At 38.1% G+C, this 12,883-nt stretch overlaps 2 gene segments (V, D, J or C); both read right to left on the minus strand.

Annotated features, from left to right (window-relative positions):
• The window catches only part of LOC137865324 (T-cell receptor beta-2 chain C region-like), a 76,136-nt gene that overhangs the window by 3,571 nt on the left and 59,682 nt on the right, over positions 1-12,883 (minus strand). Inside the window, 1 exon segment of the C gene segment in view lies at positions 4,028-4,096. Coding sequence covers positions 4,028-4,096 — 69 coding nt within the window.
• The window catches only part of LOC137865311 (T-cell receptor beta-1 chain C region-like), a 96,371-nt gene continuing 93,044 nt past the window's right edge, over positions 9,557-12,883 (minus strand). The window contains 4 exon segments of the C gene segment in view: positions 9,557-9,864; positions 10,753-10,859; positions 12,024-12,041; positions 12,487-12,822. Of these exon segments, the coding sequence occupies positions 9,838-9,864; positions 10,753-10,859; positions 12,024-12,041; positions 12,487-12,822 (488 nt within the window).

Raw genomic sequence — 12,883 nt, forward strand, 5'->3', positions numbered from 1 at the left:
ATTTCATTCTAGTCTACAGTAACTATAAAGCATCAATAATGAGACATTCTGAAAAGAGGATCCTTCATCTGAATTGACTGAATTTCATCTTTCTCCATTACATTCCTAGAATCTTGTTCCTTGTACAAAATAAGTCACTTAGGACTCCCACTTACCCAGAACTGTTATTTTTGTTCCTTCTCCAAAATACTGGGTATTGATAAAACACAGTCTCACAGTCTAATATCAAAACTACTCACTCCTGTCTTGCACTGCTGTCCAGTGATAAATGTGTTAAAGGTTCAGATACGATTTTTTTTCCCCACAGTAGTAGCCAAAGGTTAACTGAAAAGAAGGTGTATCAATTATCTATATGGTAGTTATAATCATAGCATATGATCCAAATCATAGCTCATTTCTCTGTCGTTAATAAACCATTAATAAAACAATTTATTGTTTACTCTTCTCTTGTACTATGACATCAGTATATCCTCACACTTTTTTAGGAATTATGAAGCATAATGAAAAATCCATCCTTCTTTTGGATACATTCTCACTTTCCCTCCAGCTTCCATGTCTTTGCCAGTTCCTTATGAATATATGTACATCCCTCCCAATTCTTCCACCCTTTTCTTTCATGGACACACATTCTATTTGAATATGACTGTAGGGATAAGAAGAAATCATAAGGATTGGTTCATTCTGCAGGTATCCTAATTCTGTGGAAAAAAAACTTGGTCAGGAATATAGTTCATTTCTAGTAGAAGACAACCCGTAGACTCATAGAACCCTGAATAGTCTTTGGGACTTCTGCATTTCAAAGGTAGTATATGTTCTTCCAGAATACACATACTTACAAGTCAGTCTTATTTGACTTGAGGTCTCTTCTTTGATTGTCTTTTCCTTCTGACTCCAATTTCTTCCGTTAATCTTGCTTGCTTGTTAGTTTTCTTGCTAGGTTTATTAATCTGACAATATAATACCAACACATCCAATTCCCCGGGCAAATTTAATAATAAGAATGAATTGTTTAATTTGTCCCCTTCTTCTTCACAGTCCCTACTATTTCCCTCTTTCTTGACCTGTCTTTCCTGAAACATCATTGCAGCCTTCCTAATGAGGCTCTCCTGATTCAAGCCCTTCCGTTACACTTCTTTTCTTACCTAGAACAGTGAGCCATGTTCCTTCTTCAGAATACGGTATTGCTGCTGACCTTTACCTGCTGATCTCTGAGGAGCTTGCCCTGCCTTCCTCCTCCTTATTGTCACAGTTCTCTATTTCCTAGTCCTTCATTCTCAGAAAAGCCACCAATGGAACTGTTATACAAGCCACTGGAGATGCATTATGCTACTTCTGAAAGTAAAGTCTACAGCATTAAAATACTAGGACCATGGTGAAAATCCTGTCCATTCTTCCCTTGCAGTCACTTACTAACTTTACTTCCCTTTATTTCAAGTCTAACAAAAAGAAAAAAAAAAATCATTTAAGCTGTGCTGGAGTTAGTCACTATTTTCCTTATGAACCTACAAAGACTTGCCTTTAGACAAGGAATTTATAAAACCCCTGACTTTAACTGCCCCAAACAATAACCAAGAGCTTCTCTTCTCTTCTCTCTCTTCTCTTCTCTTCTCTTCTCTTTCTCTTCTCTTCTCTTCTCTTCTCTTCTCTTCTCTTCTCTTCTCTTCTCTTCTCTTCTCTTCTCTTCTCTTCTCTTCTTCTCTTCTCTTCTCTTCTCTTCTCTCTCTTCTCTTCTCTTCTCTTCTCTTCTCTTCTCTTCTCTTCTCTTCTCTTCTCTTCTCTTCTCTTCTCTTCTCTTCTCTTCTCTTCTCTTCTCTTCTCTTCTCTTCTCTTCTCTTCTCTTCTCTTCTCTTCTCTTCTCTTCTCTTCTCTTCTCTTCTCTTCTCTTCTCTTCTCTTCTCTTCTCTTCTCTTCTCTTCTCTTCTCTTCTCTTCTCTTCTCTTCTCTTCTCTTCTCTGTTATAAGGTTATCTTTTCTGTTATCAGATGCTTAAACTACAAGACCTGTTTTCTCCTATCTCACAATTAATGTTTGTCCTGGTCTTTAAGTACTTCATCAACCCTCCTCCTCCTCATAAATTATATTAATAGAGCTCTAGTTTGTCCCTCAATCTATCTTTCAATTCCTGAACAGAGTTTTAGTGCCTTTATCTGCAACTTATCTCAAGTAATGAGTTTTACTTCAAGAATCAAAAAAGTCCAGTAAATTTTCTTAATCTTCTACTTTCTCCTAAGGGCTTCCCCCCTCATACATTCCTACCTGTGTTTCTCTTTGTTTTTATTCCATATTTTTATATTACTATTTATATATATATATTTATTTCACTCTCTCAAGGGGAAAAAAAAAAATATCCTAGGAACACCTTTTACAATTACCATTGCAATTGTGGCAAAAATTAGTTATGAGCTAGCAACTGTAGGTATAAGATTGATCACCACTCTCACAGGTACGCAGAATTACTTATACATACATATTTAAAATAGAAAATTATGATTTAAACAAACAAACAGAAAAACTGAAAGACAAAATTCTTCTAAGTAGCAGTTCTGGCTTTCCTGTCTTTTATTTTAAACACACATTCTAAACAACATTTTCTTACTTGCAACAATCTGCATGGACCCTGCTCTAAATTGCAATGGCTGTGTGTAAGCAAATTATTTTTGCTAATAATTATTACTAAAAACTTGAAGGTAGAAGTCCAAATGGCTATGATTGTTATTCTTTATCATCTGAGTCAGTGTGAAAGACAAATCAACTCAGAATTCCTTTCTTCGTGGAGAAATAAATGCTAAGACTTTATGTGAATTATTGAGGGACATTACATTGGTTAGTAAGGGATAATAAAAAGGCCTTTTTTTGTTCATGCCTTGTGAATTTGACACCCATAAAGGCATTTTTTGTAAAAAGCAGTTGCACACAAAACAGTTCCTTTTGATTGGAACTATCATGAGACTACATAAGTGACATCTGTAATCAGAGTACCAAACAAACCTCTGTTCAATATGATATTTTCTCCTGTTTCAAAGAGTTTTCAACAGATGAAGTAAGTGGCAAGCCCATTTCATGGGCTCTATGCCTATCTTTCCAGTAGTACCAATATATATGTATACAACTTTTCTGACAATGACATTAAAAAAATATATGCCAGGTTACACTAAAATCTGTCATCAAATCCTTTTCAAGTAGCAAGAACAACAAATGTATTAACTGACAGGACTTTTAATCTATTCACCAAATCAATTCACTTTTCTTACCTACCACAACAAGCCTGGTGCAATCATCAAACTCCAGAGTAAGAACACAATGATAGAAACAGCAGCTACCATCTCTCTCCTGAAAGGGTGTCATTTCTCATCTAGATATTGTTCTGTTCCTGTATCTACCATGCTAGAATCCTGCATCTACTTTGGCTAGAAATCAGCACATTTTTTTATTAGCAGTTGTTTGAACATTTGCTTAGATGACAGATAAAAGAAATGTAAGAAAGCTCCTTCTTCACACCCATAACACAGGAAAATGCAATGGAATATGTTCTAAAGCTTTGCCACTTACTGATTTGGCTGCATTTGTTTTTAACAGGAATGCAAAAATGTCAAAATAGTTGTGTTGGTCATGTTGAAAGGTTCCACTAAACTAACACCATATCTCTGCATTCATGAAGAATAAATGTCAAGTGAAGACCATAAGACTAATGAAGGCATGTAGAAGTTACTTTCCTAAAATGCTCTTATGTCCAGCACTTTTCAGTTCAGGTACTACAGGAAAATTGAAGAATCATTTATAGTATTGTCCTACATTAACCTATATGATCTCACTCCAGATCCACATAAACATTTAGTTTACAAATATGCTTAGTAATGCAAACTTCTTTTTCTCCTTCATGTCAGTAGACACAGATTTAGCAATTACTCTCAACTACCTTTTGCCAAGATAATCAAACCTTTATCACTTTTTATTGGTTGTTCCAGCATTTTATTCTGTAATGAATTAATATCCTAGAGTAACAAATAAAGGAATAAAAGAAACTTACCAAGCACTGTCAGCTGGGTGCCCTTTCCAAAATGCAGTTGTTGAGATTGCACAGTATTTTGAAGTGCCACTAAAAAGTGCCACTACAAACTATCAACTGCACATAAAACCTATATGATATCAGGATATACCATAACTTTTGTGAGACCAGACACTGAAGGGACTATTATGCTGTCATTTGTGTTAGAAAAATACTATACTTTTCTGAAAAATGTTTTGAAACAGGTTGAATATTACTTCAGGAGATGCTGTATCTAGTGAACCCAGCCTCTGTAGGAAGTAACTCTTCCCATCTCTGTATTCTACTTCTCAGTTTCAGAATTCAGTCTAAGAAAACTTTTGTAAATAAAAGCAGCAACAGTGAATCTATCTTCTTTCTGCCAACACTAAGTTGTGCTAATGAAGACTCGAGTTTCTGGAACTCACCCATCTGCCTATTCTGTGCTTAGTTTGCCTGTCTTCCCTCCTGCCCAATCTTCATACAACTCTTCAATTTTCTCTTACAAAGAAACTCCACTGTCATGGATTTGTTAAAAGTACAGGCTTCTTCTCCTTACCTAGTACTGTTATGTGGGTCCCAGGACCAAACTCAACCTCATATGTATCACAGTACTGCAGAGGCTCTCTCAAAATACGCCCCTCCCCATAACAAAAAGGGGACAGAGTAATATGACTACACCATGTGAAAAATCCAGAGAGGAGACAGAGACTGAGGCTAGCAGGAGAACGTGCAAGAATGCTAATAGAGCTAACAAGTAGGCCACACAATCAGCTTCCCCAAAAGAAGTGGTATAAATGCTGTTTTGTTGGAAACTGAAAACTAGACTGGACAACATCTGAAGAAGTATTCTGCTGGATATGTTGTCAAAAGAATGATGTGGGATTGGGAGGTAGATGTAGGCCTTCTTGTGGCCTCCTTCCTAGGAGTCACTTGCCTGATTTGGTACTTCTTCCCAGCACGAGCAATGCTCATAAGCCTGTCAAAATTAGTTTTTGTTTGTTTGTTTGTTTTTCCTCATGATAATATTGTATTCATTTTTCCTCAAGCCGCAGCCTGACAGAATCTTCCAGGACCTCATTGGAGAGCAGAAAGACACTGCATTAAGCAGTATGGTTCCCATGTGGCCATTTACTAATGACCACAAACTTACTGATTTTTGTACAGAGGATGTCTTGTTTGAGACTGTCCTGTCATGTTGGAAATATCTACAGATCATTGATGGACTGAGCAAAATGTTTTTTTCTACTTACAAAGTCTTCAATGACATCTAGACTGCAAACCCTCCCATGCGAAGAAAAACAGGAACATTGCCAGGATTTCATTACAAGATAAAAATAAAAATATGTGGGTGACTTCTGTGTATCAAGAGGAGAGAATTCATTATGTTTTGTCTACCTGTTCTTGCTGAGTGTACTTGAGAGTTTCCGAGTGTATCCCTTCTTAGGGAGGGTTTCTGTAAAGGCCTACCAAAGGAATGCATCATTCTCCTACCGGTGTTCCTACAATGACTGATTCTCATTCTGATGCTCCACCCTCAGTGACCAAGGGCAAATTTAGAAAATGCCAAAGTCTGTGCTTACACTGACTGAACTATAGAAAATGGATGGTCTTGACTGTGTGATCATATTGCAAAGATATCTGGGGAGAATAAAGCGCTTCTGTCCCTCTGTGTGCAGAGCTGTACTATGCTATTTGTCTCCTCCAATACATTACCACACATCAGCCCAGTCCGGTATATATCTGACGACAAACAGGAAGGGGAGATGGCTGTGATAGGCTGAGAACTAGAAAGACACAAACATGGGTATGAGCACACCACAGCGATGCTAAATGCTAGTAGGAAGGTAAACAGCACAGGTGCAGTAAAAAAGATGAGTGCAAACTTGTTGTTATAGTATAATTTAGGGGAAAGATAGTTACAAAGACAAAACACCACCACCAAGTGCCATAGTATCTAAAATACATTTTCAAATATATTAGGCTGGGTATAATGGGTGGATAGCAGTTTTTATTCTAAGATTTCTGGCACACACACACAGACACAGAATACGCAAAATACATCAATCAAGCCCTCCATAAAAGCTGTGGCCAGCACCCTGGATGTGGATAAACATAACACTCACTCCAACTGGTCAGTGAGTCTGAGTCCAGGCTGATCACCAGGCTTACAATGTTCACCTCAAGTTGTCTTCTACAGTGTTGGACATCATTAATGTTTTTGCCTGGAAGAGATCTTGTCTCAACTATTTACTGTTCTTTGCCTTAGATGGCTGGCACAAGTCAGCATTTGCCTTCCTAGTCATGTCACACCAGACTGACCTCTTTGACTTTATCCATATTTGAAGCCCATTAACAATTGTTACCTGTTGCAATCACCTTCTAGCTTCCCACCACGTATACATGTATAAAACAAAGATGAAAACCTTTTAACAGTTTTGGAGGATGCAGTCTGGAACTCTCCCCCATCACAGTGATCTGTGTTTTATTTCTCTGTACCTCATAGAATCATGTAATGAATGAGAACCAGGCAAATGTAGTCAAAGCCTCATTTTGTCTGAGTGGTACTTTCAGGCAGGTTTCACTTTGATACTTTCTGTCAAGGCCTGAGTGTGCTAATAGCCATAATGTACCTGATCACCCTCACCTGGATCCATGAGCCCAGGATCTGCATTTGAATTTGGACCTGGGCCTTCAATTCTTGCCTAAGCTATGTTTTAGGTGTACCTGTATCCATCCTCCTGAGTGGACCTTGGACCTTCATTGTTGGTAGCTTGTTTTCTAGATGGACCTCTCATATGCACACTGTAGCTTGTCTCCAGTCATGTCTTTGGTCCTGTCTCTTGGACAGACCAACACCAAGAGGCCATGCACCATGAAACCATGCAGCAGTAATGTGTCCTTATGGCAAAGAATCACAGAATCATCTAGGTTGGAAGAGAACTCCAAGATCATCTAGTCCAACCTCTGACGTAACACTAACAAGTCCTCCACTAAACCATATCTCTAAGCTCAACATCTAAATGTCTTTTAAAGACCTCCAGGGATGGTGACTGAACCACCTCCCTGGGCAGCCCATTCCAATGCCTAACAACCCTTTCAGTAAAGTTCGTCCTCATATCCAACCTAAATCACCCCTGGCACAACTTTAACCCATTCCCCCTCATCCTGTCACCAGGCACGTGAGAAAATAGATCAATCCCCACCTCACTACGGCCTCCTTTAAGGTACCTGTAAAGTGTAATAAGGTCACCCCTGAGCCTTCTCTTCTCCAGGCTGAACTAGCCCAGATCCCTCAGCTGCTCCTTGTAAGACTTTTTCTCCAGAACTCTCACCAGATTCATTGCCCTTCTTTGGACTCTTTCGAGCACCTCGATGTCCTTCTTGTAGCGAGGGGCCCAAAACTGAACACAGCACTCGAGGTGCAGCCTCACCAGAGCCAAGTACAGGGGGACAATCACTTCCCTAGTCCTGCTGGTCACACTGCTTCTTATACAAGCCAGGATGCTGTTGGCCTTCTTGGCCACCTGAGCACACTGCTGGCTCATATTCAGCCGACTATCAACCAACACTCCCAGGTCCTTCTCTGCCTGGCAGCTTTCCAGCCACTCATCTCCCAGCCTGTAGCTCTGCTTGGGGTTGTTGTGCCCCAGTTGCAGGACCTGGCACTTGGCCTTGTTGAACTTCATACAGTTGGCCTCAGCCCATTGGCCCAGTCTAAAGAAAGCTAATTGTGTCCTCGGCTGCCCTAGGAGTGTTGCTAATAAGTTGAAAGAGGTGATCTTTCCCTCTACATAGCTCTGGTGAGGCCACATATGAACTGCTGTGCCCATTTCTGGGTTCCAATATACAAGAAAGATGTGGAAATATTGAAGAGAGTCCAGCGAAGGGCCACTAACATGATTAAGAAACTGCTAAGGCTGAGGGACCTGCGACTGTTTAGACTGGAGAATGGAAGACTAAGGGTGGAATCTCACCAATGTACAGAAATATATGTGGTATGGTTTTAAGAATACAGTCAGGCTTTATTCAGTGGTACTGAAAGGGAAACAAGCTGCTGGTATTTAAGGTAGCTATTGTTTGACCTAAGTAAATTTAGTGAAGTCTTGGGCCACTGTATGAGCTTTGTGTAACCTGAACCTGGTATATAGCGGTGATTGAGCAACAGTGGCCAGCATTGGTTGGAGTAGACAGAGTAGATGGAGTACCTTTTATGCATGTCCTATGAGTGTTTAACTTTATGCAGGAGTTAAATACATGTTTGGAATTTTCTTGTTTTCCTGCCCTGAAATAAATGTAAACTCTCTTTTGCCCGGGTAAGTTTGTGAAGTTAATTTTCTTGCATTTACCCTTAACTTGTCTTCTGTAATATAAGGGAAAGAGAAACTCAGTTTTTATCACCTGTTTAGACTTTGGCTTCTAAGATGAGAGAGAAGGGCAGAAGTTAGTCCCTTATGTATCAGCAGTGAGGGTTCATTTCATAATAAAAAGATCAAAATAATGGTCTGAATGTGGGATCTGTGTTGGTGTGCAAATGCTTCCATACTTCACAGCTGGCAACGTGTGGTATTGTAGGCAATACCAAAACATTACAAAAAACTTACTATTTTTTTCTTCCTTGGCCCCCAGTAAATTTATGACTGTCAAATCACAGGAATACCCCTTCTACCTAAACCCCCATTTTTCTTTTCTTCATTTAGACTGAGGTTGGATCCATCTTCTCAATTTATGAACTGCTGTAGCACAAAAACTGTTGACAAAGTAGGGATGAAGCATAGCAAGACTGTTAACACAAAATGTACCACTGGTCACCTAACCAATGCTGTGCATGGGTTGATGATGTCCTAGGTGCCCCAAGATGAAGGAGAGAATGCTCTAGGAGGGAATGATAAGTTCCAATTATTTTAGTTGGGGTTACTGAATCCAACAGAAAAATGGCTGTTCTAGCCTCATTCTGTGCCCCTCTAGCAGATCAGGATAAAGGTCTGATCAGGAGGGATATATAGTATGGATCCCTCTAGTAGCTGGCCTTAGACATTCTGTGTGTCTAGGAGCTGGCCCTGGATCCTTGAGCTCCTCACATCCTCACATGCTCGTAGCTGGACATTTGAGCCCCTGAGGCCTGCAGTCCCACTCCACTCCCTGGTACAGACTCTCCCATTCACAGATACTAACTTCCAGTTACCCCACACACCTGCACACACACTGGGACCTACACATATGTACTATGCATCTCCCAGCAACTTGACTTAGACATGCAGTCTGTTTGGTAACCCCTCTTGCAGTCACTGGACTGCACTGTGCAAGCTTCTGAAGCTTGGAGTCCACTCCAGTTGCTGGTATACAGTATCAGCAGTGGATGAGCCTTCTAATATTTTCATAAGAGATAGACAGTTTCTCTCAGGACTGTTTGTGAATGTTTTTTTTTAATGTGAGTTCCTCACAACACAACAGGTCACTGGAACTTGTGGTGTAGGAGACTATTGCTACAAAAAAAAAAATTAAAAAATTAAAAAAAAAAAAAATTCAAGCTTCTCAAATGGAACAAAGATAAAACTTTATTCCCAGTTCAAGGAGCTGATGCAACTTGATGCAGCTCTCTAAGCAACAAGGTGTTAGTTTTAAAGCTATGACAGAGATCTTTTTGGATGTCCATGGAAAACCCACCAGTGATTACAACAAATTAGAAAGAACAGGAGGGAACAGAGAAACACAAGAAACAAAGAAGATCTTAGACAGAAGCTTGGATCCTTTATACAGTAAAAAATAGAATTTGCTTTGGTCCTGATGATGCAATGGAGAGGGTTATTCATTCATTCTGTATACAGTGTGCCACCAGCCTAAATGGAAACAAAACAGAATAAACAAACAAGCAAAACCCAAAAATACAACAATCTAGGAAACAGTAGATCTGATATATCAGTGTCTAAACTGTTGTGTTTCCTGAGAATATTAACAAAAATGAGCATGTTGTAGCTCTATGTTTTCATCCTCTCTTTGTAGCAAGAAAGTATCTTAACCTGTACATAATATTTTCTTACATCCTGACCTAATAGTTTTACACATGAATTTTCACAGATCATTGTGACCCAGTAAAGTACAAACCTACTTCCTCAAGCAGCCTTCAAAAAGGAGACAAAAAAGCCTTGAAAATAATTGAGGTTCTGTTCATGCTCTCAGCTCTGTCAGGTCCCTTTTCAAACATACCTCCCAGTCCTGTTTCTAAAGGAACAGATGCTGAGACTTCCACTACTCTTACTGTAATTATCTGCTAGATGTATGAGAAGCTCATGGATAAAAGGTATTTAATGGCAGTTACTAGCTATTTAAACTTCTCCCACTTCTTCAGATTTATCCCATTCATTGCACATATCTCCTCAAACCCCTGTTTATTACTTTCACTGCAGGTATGTGTCTCTTTTCAGTGCTTATAGAAAAGTATGATATATATGATATTTCCTTTTTTTACTTTCTGGGTGAGTTGTACATAATTGTTCTTCTTTTTCCATGTGTTTAAAGAATATTTCTAGAAGGAAGTGCTGTGTTAGCACTGATTTTGTTTGAGATGTGGAAGAACAGTAATAGAAAATTCAGCACTTGTGATTTTTCAAACAAGGCAGGACATAGCTCTGCAGAGTATATGGAGAACACTCCATGCCTGAAAGTAGGTTTTGTCTTATGCTTGTACTAGTGAACAAAATCACCTTGGAAGTGATACACAAGCCTACCTTGGCTGTCAACATCAGAGTGCACACCAAAATAGCATACAGGAAGGCTTTCCCACAGAGAATAAGGTAAGTGAGCTTCAGAGAATTTCCATGCAGCATGTAGGACTCTGCAAACCAAATATCATTGTTGTATTGAATTATCGTCATCAGGAGAGACTGATCTAATGTAGCTTTAATCAAATAAGAATTCTTGAAATCTTTACCTAAGCAAAGCAAAGGAACTAGAGCCAAATAAATAGCTATGTTAACACCTGTGATAGCACAGGAGCAGATAGAACATTGTGATTCAAAGAACCAAAGGAGAAAATGACCCTAGAAAAGACATAGACTGGCTTTATTCTAAAAGACTATGTCTTAATTGGGAACATTTAACCATTGTGTTACCACACATTGAAAAACTAGGGTGGTCTTGTTAATCACCCTTAGGAACTGAAATTAAACTGAATCACAAGATATATATATATATATATATATATATATATATATATATATATATTTTTTTTTTTTTTTCACTCATTATTTTCAGTAGCCTTGTGAATGCTGATATATAAGCAAAGTTTTACTTAGTCCAGAATAACCTGGAATCTAGCCTTTCATTCTTACATGTTTTTCACTCTCAAGGTACAGTGGTAGTGTTGAGAAACCAGCCTGATTTCATTTCACCCTTCAGATACTTGAAGCGGTAAAGAAGTTGGTCAAAACCAAGAATATGTAATTACGAATACACAGAGGAAATAATCATAATTATTTATATGAATATCTTCACAGTTTGAAGGAAAGATGTGACTTTTAATAAGAAACATTCTGAATTCAATAATAAGAAATATTAAGAATTCTGGGGTTATAATTTTGAGGTCATAATCACTTGGCTAACTATGATTTCTGTTCTTTCAGGGATTATTTTTCTTCTAGAAAAAAAGGTAAGCAAGCAGCTTCCCAGTAGAAAGCAGCATTGAGGACTGGAGAAGATAAAAAGAGCAGATGACAGTACAGTAAAGTTCCACTGTTTCTTGTACCATTTCAAAAGGTAAACATAAAGAGCTAAAAAATAGCTACATACAACATGCAGGTCCAGACATTCCTGAGTCTTTTTTTTTTTTTTTTTTAATCTGATGTTCATGCTGTTTAGCTGTTGAAATATAAGTTATTCTTTTATTGGAAAAAAAAATATATATATATATAAATATCTCATTTCCCTTGTACGTAACATCAGCAAAACTGGAATTGAAATAAATGCAGATATTTACTTGCTTGCGAGAAGACACACATACCTTCAGTAAGTGCACATCCTGAAAGACAAAAATGAATTGAAAGTTACGTTTCTCTTCAATGTGAATATAACACAAATTTTAGAAGTTTAATTTCACAGTATTTATTTTACTATACTATATATTTTACATCAGTATATACTTAGTACAGTAAATATATATAGTATAAAATATAAATATAGTATATACTATATCATAATAAATATTTTACTATATATTTACACTAAGAAAATCTGAAGAAACCTCTGAAAATTCATAGATATATAATGATAATAACAGATACACAGGGCTGGGAATATAAAGAGATATATGGAAATAGGTACACATTTACATATAATTCATGCCATGAACACACCACTGTACATAGAAATAAGTAACCCATAGCCTTTTTCCCACTTTAAGTGATTTCTAGTTTGTACACCATGATGATGATTATGCTCTTTTTATTTTATTTTTTTTTACTTACCAGCATCACCATAGATGAACTTGTGTATTGATTCCTGTGTTCCATTCTTAAAAAAATTGGCAACACACTCAAAACGATTCAAAGGGTTGAACCATTCTTGGGATGAGATTCGCAGTCGACTGGTCAGTGAATAAGTATTTTCATATGATGTGGAAGTCTCATCTGTCCCCACCCCTTCTGTCCTCTCAGCACCATTCACCTTCCAGACTAAATTGAGGGTGTCGGGGTAGAAACCAGAGGCCAGGCATACCAGTGTGGCTTTGCTCTTCTCTTGGATCTCTTGCTTTGATGGGGAAAAGATGGCCACAGCTGGTGATTTGATTACATCGTTTTTCTCTGAAACAGAAAGGAATACAGCCCAGAGTCTCCATTATTGTTTTTAGCCAAGGAAGTGTTT

The sequence above is a fragment of the Anas acuta genome, chromosome 1 (genome assembly GCF_963932015.1).
Source record: "Anas acuta chromosome 1, bAnaAcu1.1, whole genome shotgun sequence".
Taxonomy (NCBI): domain Eukaryota; kingdom Metazoa; phylum Chordata; class Aves; order Anseriformes; family Anatidae; genus Anas; species Anas acuta.